This window comes from Lithobates pipiens, unplaced genomic scaffold (genome assembly GCF_037356315.1).
Source record: "Lithobates pipiens isolate NorthernLeopardFrog02 unplaced genomic scaffold, aLitPip1_a1.2 Scaffold_18, whole genome shotgun sequence".
Taxonomy (NCBI): Eukaryota; Metazoa; Chordata; class Amphibia; order Anura; family Ranidae; genus Lithobates; species Lithobates pipiens.
The window spans coordinates 2,466,450-2,477,145 of NW_027507758.1; the positions used below are offsets into that span (position 1 = coordinate 2,466,450).

At 48.9% G+C, this 10,696-nt stretch overlaps 1 protein-coding gene across 1 annotated transcript in view; it reads right to left on the reverse strand.

Moving 5' to 3' along the window:
• Positions 1-10,489, reverse strand: part of LOC143986946 (TOG array regulator of axonemal microtubules protein 2-like) — a 59,176-nt gene extending 48,687 nt beyond the window's left edge. The window contains exons 1-5 of the mRNA XM_077485359.1: positions 10,444-10,489; positions 4,793-4,921; positions 4,443-4,667; positions 2,273-2,493; positions 1,780-1,946 (exon numbers count right to left, since the gene is read on the reverse strand). Coding sequence (XP_077341485.1) covers positions 1,780-1,946; positions 2,273-2,493; positions 4,443-4,667; positions 4,793-4,921; positions 10,444-10,468 — 767 coding nt within the window. The 5' untranslated portion in view covers positions 10,469-10,489. The remainder of the gene's footprint in view (positions 1-1,779; positions 1,947-2,272; positions 2,494-4,442; positions 4,668-4,792; positions 4,922-10,443) is intronic.
• Between the last annotated feature and the right edge of the window lie 207 nt (positions 10,490-10,696).

Genomic DNA, 10,696 nt, shown 5'->3' on the forward strand with positions numbered 1-10,696 from the left:
CCTTTTCTGGGGTCCCCCCTGTGGCGCTCCTGGCTCCTCCTCTTCTGCAAGTACCCCCAAGGAGCCGATTTCCATGGGGGGGGCACTCATGTTGGTGCCCTAAAGAGTCCGTCTGCTACATCCATTGACACAGACAGCAGGACTCCCCCCACCCCCCGCTCCCATTTTACTGGATTTGATTGACAGCCAATGGCTCATTGACTGCTATCAATCTATCCAATGAGGAGCCGAGGCAGCGGCTGGAGGTGCTGGGCTCGTTCTCATCGCTGGAAAGATCGGGATCAGGTAAGTGAAATGGGGGGCTCTGGGGGGGGAGGGGAGCTGCACCACAGAAGGTTTTTTACTTGAATGCATAGAATGCAAACCTCGAGGGCTTACAATCCCTTTAATGAACAATCGGAAATGGCCCTTGGCTTGGCATGTTGTAGTGCGCTGCTTCTGGATAAGCTGCATCTTCATAACCAATGCAAGTTGCCCCTCAACAACCCACTTCACAGGACAATCTCTGGTAGACAAGGTCACTGACAAAAAATGTGTTCGTTTTTGTTTCATTTGTTTTTTTGCTTTTTTCAGAAATTCAGAATTCGGAAATTCGAAAATTTGGATTTTCAAATATGCGAATTTTGAATTTTCGATTTTTCAAATTTCCGATTTTTGAATTTTCAAATTCCTAAATTTTCAAATTTCGAATTTCCAAATTTTAGAATTATGAATTTCCGAATTTTCAGAATTCAAGAATTCTGAATTCTAAAATCCAAAAATCTGAAAAAAAGAAAGAAAATCAGTAAAATTCCAAATAATAACTAACTAATAATAACTAACTATTAAATTATAAGTATTGGAATTTCCTTTCAAATTTTTCTGTTAGTGAAAGTAACGAATACGAATTTATCTGAAGTTACGAATTATCCGACATAGCAAATGCCGCATCTAAACAAATGGAACGGAACAAATTAATAATAAGGTTTTATTATTATTATTATTTCTTATTATTAGTTACATTCCATTTATTTAGATGCAGCATTCATTATTTCAGATAATTTGTAACTTTGGATAAATTCGTACTCGTTACGTTCACTAACAGCCAAATTTGAAAGGAAATTTCAATACTTATAGTTTAATATTTATTATCAGTTAGTTATTATTTCAGATTTTCTGGTTTTGGAATTTTCTGATTTTCATTCTTTTGAATTTTCTGATTTTCATTCTTATTTTTGGATTTTCAAATTTCCAAATTTTTTAATTTTCTAATTTTCTAATTTAGGATATTTCAAATTTTTTAATTTCCTAATTTCGAATTTCTGAATTTCCGAAATTTCAAATTTACCAAATTTAGTATTTTCCAATTTCTGAATTTCGAATTTCCGAATTTCAGAAATTCGGAATTTCAAAAATTGGAAATTTCCGATTTCTGAAATTTTGGAAAATTTAACATTTTCGGAAATTAAAAATGTGGAAATTCAGAAATTTCGGAATTAATTAATTTTTCAAAATGCGTTAAAAAACGAATTCAGAACTAAACTAATTGCACATGTCTAATTTCTGGGGCATGGGGCCCCAGATGACGCTATTAATGACGAAACGCGTACACTTGCTGAAGATTTTCACTGCATCTGGCACCGTGTTTGAACTTTATCGTGTTCAGACTAATTTTCATCTTAGTTTTGCTGGACTTTTTTTTTTATCTGAGAGGTTGAGAGAAGCCGTGTGCTCCGCATTGCCGGGCCTAAGAATTAATTTAATAAAAAATTAAAATTCCAGTTTCATGAGAGACGTCACCTTGTGTGTGCTTGCTCGCCCCTGGGTGAGATTCCGGTATGCTGGGCGATGTCATTGCCAATCTGATCTGCTGGAAAGCTGGAGGATTTGGAGATGGGCGGGATGACGATCCCGCCAAGGGATTTCCGCTTCTTCTCTGCGCTGGATCGCACGTAATGCAGGGAGTCCTGGAGGGGGGGAGGGCAAGAGATCGGGATGATCTGGGTGTCTATGGTGAAGAATATTTACAAGAAATCGATTGCACCTAATATTCGAATATAACATCTTCCCATTACCCATTCAAGAAAACTCTAAACTTTCTCTAAAAACACAATTTTCTTTTGTGACCCCCATTGGGACACACATCAAAAGACGAAGTCCTCCCCCCCCTTCCCTAATCAATCGAAACATACAAATTGGTTGAAATGATACATTTATGTTGAGGAGAGATTTCTGGGTGCACGGCATGCGCAAAGTTGTGATTCCGGGTTTGGTGCCGCCATTGCCATCCTACCTCTGTAATAGCCAACGTTTTCTCCGTCTGTCCTCCCACACGGTCCCCCTTCTCCAGGGCATTCCTCGGAACGCCGTCCTCCTCCGGGGTCCCCAGGCGAGGTGTCGGACTCCTCTGGATGGGAGGTACGGGCTTCGTGACGGTCATCAACCTCTGCGAGGCGCTCCTCGGAACGGCGGGTTTGAGAGGCGTGTTCACAGAGTTCATGAACTCAATCGGCGCTGTTATGGTGACAACCAGAAACAATTTACACCTCTTTGTAACATTTTACATACGGAATATAATATCTAAGAAGGAGACGCAGGCATTGGACCGCAAAAAAATACTACTTTAATCACTTTTATGCCAGAGGCTTTGTTTTTCTATTAAAATGCACGTTTTAGGCCTGAAGATTAGTTAAAACCTCCAAAACACTTTATTAGGTCCCCCTTGCTAGTAGCGTGTTTCGAACCCCCTTTATTAGGTCCACCTTGCTAGTAGCGGGCTGGACCCCCATTATTGGGTCCACCTTACTAGTAGTGGGATGGACCCCCATTATTAGGTCCCCCTTTGCTAGTAGCGGGCTTGACCGCCATTATTAGGTCCTCCTTGCTAGTAGCGGTTGGACCCCCTTTATTAGGTCCTCCTCGCTAGTAGTGTGTTGGACCCCCTTGCTAGTAGCATGTTGGACCCCCATTATTAGGTCCCCCTTGCTAGTAGTAGACTGGACCCCCATTATTAGGTCCACCTTGCTAGTAGCAGGTTGGACCCCCATTATTAGGTCCACCTTGCTAGCAGTGGGTTGGACCCCTTTATTAGGTCCTGCTTGCTAGTAGCGTGTTGGACCCCCTTTATTGGGTCCACCTTACTAGCAGCAGGTTGAACCCCCTTTATTAGGTCCCCCTTGCTAGCAGCGGGTTGGACCCCCATTATTAGGTCCCCGTTGCTAGTAGCAGGTTGGACCCCCGTTATTAGGTCCATCTGGCTAGTAGCAAGTTAGACCCCCATTATTAGGTCCACCTTGCTAGCAGTTAGTTGGACCCTCTTTATTAGGTCCCCCTTGCTAGCTACGGGTTGGACCCCCATTATTAGGTCCCCGTTGCTAGTAGCAGGTTGGACCCCCATTATTAGGTCCATCTTGCTAGTAGCAAGTTAGACCCCTATTATTAGGTCACCCTTGCTAGCAGTGGGTTGGACCCTCTTTATTAGGTCCACCTAGTAGCAGGTTGGAGCTGAAGCTGAACTGAAGCTGATCAAGTGCAGATTGTGCTTGATCAGCTTCTTCCCCAGCCAGAACTGCAGGGGAACGGCATGCCTGAACTTGTCACTTCCAGGTTCATTCACCAGGGGAGACATCTCTCTATTCCACCTGCCAACACCCACCATGCCCACAAGAGTAGTCGGGTTTGGGAGTGGTACTTGGGGGGAGGTATATGGTGGAAGTGACCAGGCTGCTTCCACCAGAAATCCAACAATCAGATGACAGATGTAAGCAGAGCCCCAAAGTTTAAACTCCCGTACTACCAGCCAATGTTTTTAAACGGCACTGGTAGACAAGTGGATGAGGAGACCTGTACTGGAAGTATAGGAAGACGGCCATTGCTGAGCTCTCCTTGGAAAATGATGGCTGGCAATCTGGTCTATTTCCCATTTTAATATTTTGACAACCCTGAAGAAGTCTTCATTGCCCTTCCATTGCCCGTTACACTCCAAGCCCACAGGAGCAGTAGTGGAGACTAAGCGATATGGTGGGGGTAGTCGGGTTGGGGAGTGGTACGGGGGGGGGGGGGGGTAGTAGTGAAAGTGACCAGGCTTCTTTCACTTCTTGCCCCAGCTGCGTTTAAAATCCCTATAAAAAGCTCTGGTAGACAAGTGGATAAGGAGACCTGTACTAGAAGTATAAGGGGAAGGCCATTGCTGAATTGCTGACCTCTCCTTGGAAAATGCTGGCTCTCAATCTGGTCCATTGCCCTTCAATATTCTGACAAGTCCACCCTGAAGAAGTCCTGACCAGGAGGTTTAACTTGGCTTTGACTTTCTAATATGCATGCTTCTCCTGGGATGGTGCCTCAGTATAGTTCCCTCAGACAGCCAGGCACCTAGCATTCTCACCTCGCTACAGGTCTCCTTTTTTAGGATTCAGCGGAGGGTCCCGAAATTCTCATGATTTCCGGGTATTGGTTGGTCTTACCTCCTCTGGCACTGGAGCTTTCAGACATCTTCCGTTTGAGTTTGTCCTTCAGCCGGGCAGTCTCCAGGGTGGCGCTGTCCACCTCCTCGTGCCTCTGGTTCTTAGAAAGGGGGTCACTATTTCCCTCCAAGTCCAGCGGTGGAGGCAGGATGTCCGTCTGAAGGTCATCTCCACCCCACAAGTAGGACCTCTTCATCTGGAGGCTCAAGGAGGGCTGTAGAGCAGCTGAAGACCATAAAGAAAGTTCAATGAACCTTTGTGTTCCGCGCTGCTTGGTGAAACCTAAAGACTATAAAAACAACGTATCATTGAAACTCCAGACCCACATATCTCCTGATCATCGTACAGACCTGGGTCAGCTCCAGCCCAGCGGTTGCCGTACAGCTGCAGGTTGGGATCCCCATTGCGTAGAGACGCAAATCCAGGTTTCATCTTGGGAACGCTGCCGCAGTACACAGCAACGGGGGCTCTGAACTTGGCTGGCGTAGGAAATAAACATAACGTTAGCTTAGAAACAAAGTCCTATCAGTCAGCAATATACATGAATCCCACTGAAAGCCCCACCCTGTTCACACAAGTCACCCTTTTCAACATTTTTACCCCCAGAGGCGCCCTTCAAATAATTCATTAGATCTAAGGGAACCTACGCTAAAATTAATGAATTGGTGGTCAGTAGGAACAATGTCCCCCATACAATGGTGCTCAGAATGCCCCCCTTGCGCTTAAACCAACATTGGTGTCTTGGTGTTGGCTCTGCCAAATGGCATCAGACCTGGAATTTGGTGGGCACCGTCAGGTAGAAAGTCAACCAGCAACAGCTCAAGAAACCCCTAGCAATGTCTGGAGGAACCCTAGAGGTCCATGGAAACCTGGATGAGAATGCCCGACCTAAATGGTTTGCAGAACACGTTGTAGACAGGTGGAGGCCTCAGTAAATCCTCCAACCGAACGATGGCACTATGGCATTTCTTCAGGCTGAAGATTAATGGTCTCCTGCTATGGGCTCCAGGCAGCCATCTTGGGGAGGATGGCAAGACTACTGGATTCCGAAGTCCTGTGAGATCTGGGCAACCATGTTGATTAAGGATCTTATAATTAGTATTATACTGGCAAGCTTGGAGCATAGGATGGAGATAAGGACAGAGCGCCTACTGGTTATGGAGAGAGACAGAAGAGTGTAAGCCCCCTGTACACACGGGTCGGATATTCCGACAACCAAATCCGTCGGATTTTGTCCGAAACTGTTGCATACACACGGTTGGACAAAGTTGTCGGAAAATCCGACGTGATGACGTTATTTCGTTACGACGGGACTACGTTCAGGCTAGTAGCCAATAGCTTTGGTGTAGGAATCTGATCTGAGCATGCGTGGCACTTTGTTCCGATCGGAATTCTCTACACATGATCGGAGTATGTCCGATCGGAGCATTTTGTTGGAAAAATTTAACAACAAGTTGGAAAACTTGGTCCGTCGGAGTAGTGCGATGTAGACCACACACAGTCGGACTCTCCGATGGTGTGTACAAGGGCTTAGAGGAGAGCTACCCATCACGGGGGTGTCTCCTCTGCCAGATTCCTGGAAGAGGCTCCCACTGGCAGCCAGATATCTATAAGAACATTTGGGGATTGCAGTGTGAACACGGTATATCACGGCTGCCTCCTAGAGACGTTCTCCTCCAGCATCCTGAGCTATGTGACTGATTTACTACCATTTAGAAAGGGCCTTTTGAATAAACAGCGCCCTCTTCTGCCTGAAGTAGTTTATGACTTGCAACACATGTAGCGCTATTGCTGTCATTTTACTATAGGAAAGAAGCTTGGAGATAAACAGCGCCCTCTTCTGCCTGAAGAATATTGTCAAAAGTATTGGGACGCCTGCCTTTACACACACATGAACTGTAATGACCTCCCAGTCTTAGTCTGGAGGGATCAATATGGAGTTGGCCCTTTGCAGCTATAACAGCTTCACCTCTTCTGGGAAGGCCGTCCACAAGGTTTAGGAGGGTGTCTATGGGAATGTTTGACCACACAGCACACAGAACCCACCGGCAAAGCACACACAGTACACAAGCAGAGTGCGCATCCTCAGAGGACACTGTAGCCTGCTTTTGAAATAGTCAAAGAAAGTACACAGAGCACAGAGCAAACAAAACCAGAATACAGGCAGTACACACAGTACACAGAGCACACATAGTACACAGAGCGCATGCAGTACACAGAGTACATACAGAACACACATAGTACACAAGCAGAGTGCACATCCTCAGAGGACACTGTAGTCTGCATTTGAAATAGTCATAGATAAAGGGTACACAGAGGCAGAGCAAACAAAATCAGAATACATTCAGTACACGCAGTACACAGAGCACACGCATACTTGCCAACGGTCCTGAATTTCCTGGGACATTCCCGGGATTAGGACATTTGTCCCGAATTAATTTTGTCCCGGGAAATTCTGTTTGTCCCGGGAAATTCAAATTTCGCCGCCGGCCGCTAGAGGTGTGCGGCCGGTGGAGACAATGTCTCCACCGGCCACCATTTTTAAGAAGACCAGAAGCTGGTCTTCAATAGAGAACCTGTGGCGCCGCCCACCCCCGCTGCCAGTGTGTGTGTAAAGTGCAGTGGGCGGCGCCACAGTTTAAAGTCTCCGCGCGGCAACGACGGGATGTCGGGGGCCAGTCTGTGGATGGGATGTCAGAGGGGGCCAGTCTGGGGATGTCAGAGGGGGCGCAAGAGTCTGGATGTCAGCTGGCACTGTCAGAGTCTGGATGTCAGAGGGGCGCAGTCAGAGTCTGGATGTCAGAGGGGGCGCCAGTGAGTCTGGATGTCTTGGGGGGCGCAGTCAGAGTCTGGATGTCAGGGGGGGTGCCAGTGAGTCTGGATGTCAGGGGGGCGCAGTCAGAGTCTGGGTGTCAGGGGGGGTGCCAGTGAGTCTGGATGTCAGAGGGGCACCAGTGAGTCTGGATGTCAGGGGGGCACCAGTGAGTTTGGATGTCAGAGGGGCACCAGTGAGTCTGGATGTCAGAGGGGCACCAGTGAGTTTGGATGTCAGAGGGGCACCAGTGAGTTTGGATGTCAGAGGGGCACCAGTGAGTCTGGATGTCAGAGGGGCACCAGTGAGTTTGGATGTCAGAGGGGCACCAGTGAGTTTGGATGTCAGAGGGGCACCAGTGAGTCTGGATGTCAGAGGGGCACCAGTGAGTTTGGATGTCAGAGGGGCACCAGTGAGTCTGGATGTCAGGGGGGCACCAGTGAGTTTGGATGTCAGAGGGGCACCAGTGAGTCTGGATGTCAGGGGGGCACCAGTGAGTTTGGATGTCAGAGGGGCACCAGTGAGTTTGGATGTCAGAGGGGCACCAGTGAGTCTGGATGTCAGAGGGGCACCAGTGAGTTTGGATGTCAGAGGGGCACCAGTGAGTCTGGATGTCAGAGGGGCACCAGTGAGTCTGGATGTCAGAGGGGCACCAGTGAGTTTGGATGTCAGAGGGGCACCAGTGAGTTTGGATGTCAGAGGGGCACCAGTGAGTTTGGATGTCAGAGGGGCACCAGTGAGTCTGGATGTCAGGGGGGCACCAGTGAGTTTGGATGTCAGAGGGGCACCAGTGAGTTTGGATGTCAGAGGGGCACCAGTGAGTTTGGATGTCAGAGGGGCACCAGTGAGTCTGGATGTCAGAGGGGCACCAGTGAGTTTGGATGTCAGAGGGGCACCAGTGAGTTTGGATGTCAGAGGGGCACCAGTGAGTCTGGATGTCAGAGGGGCACCAGTGAGTTTGGATGTCAGAGGGGCACCAGTGAGTTTGGATGTCAGAGGGGCACCAGTGAGTCTGGATGTCAGAGGGGCACCAGTGAGTCTGGATGTCAGAGGGGCACCAGTGAGTCTGGATGTCAGAGGGGCACCAGTGAGTTTGGATGTCAGAGGGGCACCAGTGAGTTTGGATGTCAGAGGGGCACCAGTGAGTTTGGATGTCAGAGGGGCACCAGTGAGTCTGGATGTCAGAGGGGCACCAGTGAGTCTGGATGTCAGAGGGGCACCAGTGAGTCTGGATGTCAGAGGGGCACCAGTGAGTCTGGATGTCAGAGGGGCACCAGTGAGTTTGGATGTCAGAGGGGCACCAGTGAGTTTGGATGTCAGAGGGGCACCAGTGAGTTTGGATGTCAGAGGGGCACCAGTGAGTCTGGATGTCAGGGGGGCACCAGTGAGTTTGGATGTCAGAGGGGCACCAGTGAGTCTGGATGTCAGGGGGGCACCAGTGAGTTTGGATGTCAGAGGGGCACCAGTGAGTTTGGATGTCAGGGGGGCACCAGTGAGTTTGGATGTCAGAGGGGCACCAGTGAGTTTGGATGTCAGAGGGGCACCAGTGAGTTTGGATGTCAGAGGGGCACCAGTGAGTCTGGATGTCAGAGGGGCACCAGTGAGTCTGGATGTCAGAGGGGCACCAGTGAGTCTGGATGTCAGAGGGGCACCAGTGAGTTTGGATGTCAGAGGGGCACCAGTGAGTTTGGATGTCAGAGGGGCACCAGTGAGTTTGGATGTCAGGGGGGCACCAGTGAGTCTGGATGTCAGAGGGGCACCAGTGAGTTTGGATGTCAGAGGGGCACCAGTGAGTTTGGATGTCAGAGGGGCACCAGTGAGTCTGGATGTCAGAGGGGCACCAGTGAGTCTGGATGTCAGAGGGGCACCAGTGAGTCTGGATGTCAGAGGGGCACCAGTGAGTCTGGATGTCAGAGGGGCACCAGTGAGTTTGGATGTCAGAGGGGCACCAGTGAGTTTGGATGTCAGAGGGGCACCAGTGAGTTTGGATGTCAGAGGGGCACCAGTGAGTCTGGATGTCAGGGGGGCACCAGTGAGTTTGGATGTCAGAGGGGCACCAGTGAGTCTGGATGTCAGGGGGGCACCAGTGAGTTTGGATGTCAGAGGGGCACCAGTGAGTTTGGATGTCAGGGGGGCACCAGTGAGTTTGGATGTCAGAGGGGCACCAGTGAGTTTGGATGTCAGAGGGGCACCAGTGAGTTTGGATGTCAGGGGGGCGCAGTCAGAGTCTGGATGTCAGAGGGGCGCCAGATGTAAGGAGGGGCTCCGCAGATGGACACAGATGTGAGGAAGGCTGCTCTGATGGGGCACCTGATGTAAGGACAGACTCCGCTTGGGACACCTGATGGCATCTGATGGCAGGCGACGTGGCTAGTGACGCGCTCAGGGCTCCCACTGATTCTGCATTATGGTGAGTTGAATGATTTCATTTCATATTACAATGTAATAATAGAAATAATGTGCTTCAATCATCCTGACACCATAACAATCATGGCGCCGGGATGATTGAAGCGCCAACACCAGGTATTTGGAGTATCTTTATCTGCTGATTGTCAAACTCTGTAAAACACATATTGCTATTGTGGTGTAGGATCGGGGGGCTGCTGTCCCTCCACCCTCCCCCCCCCCCTTTTCCCTCTCCAACCCGCATTCATCTCAGACACTAACCACACCCCTTTGAGCCACGCCCCATGTAAGCCACTGCCACTATTTTACGTAAACCACGCCCATATTTTGCTGCTGCGCGCGCTGCATTTTATCCTTTTCCTATGCCACACCTATAACCGCATTCCCCACCCCCTAATTATAACACAACTCCGCCTACTGCCAAAAAAGTGTCCCAACATTTTTTTTTACAATGTTGGCAACTATGACAGAGCACACACAGTACACAGAGTACATACAGAGCACACACAGTACACAGAGTACATACAGAGCACACACAGTACACAGAGCACACAGTACACAGAGTACATACAGAGCACACGCAGTACACAGAATACATACAGAGCACAGAGCACATACAGTACACAGAGCACACACAGTACATGCAGTGCACAGAGCACACACAGTACACGCAGTGCACAGAGCACACAACTCCAAAGAAGTCACCTTGCTAATATATGCAAAACATCCAAGTGAAGTCCCCCCACCCCCAGGCATCTATATACATTGCAGTCACCTGGTTACCTGCAGTATAATCATTGTGGGTCATTCTGGAGGTTGTGGGGCTTCCTGTCAGGGCCAAACATCACCAGCGGAGTTCTTCCTTTTACTGTGTCCTGCCATAAATTCCTGTAAAGGGAAATGATGGGGGAGGGGTCACCAGGACATCATATACACACAGCAGTCATTAACAGGTATATAGAACAAAGCTATACAACCCAGAGAGGGGGGACCAGTAACCCCAATATACCGATGTATGATAAACCCCAACAATCAT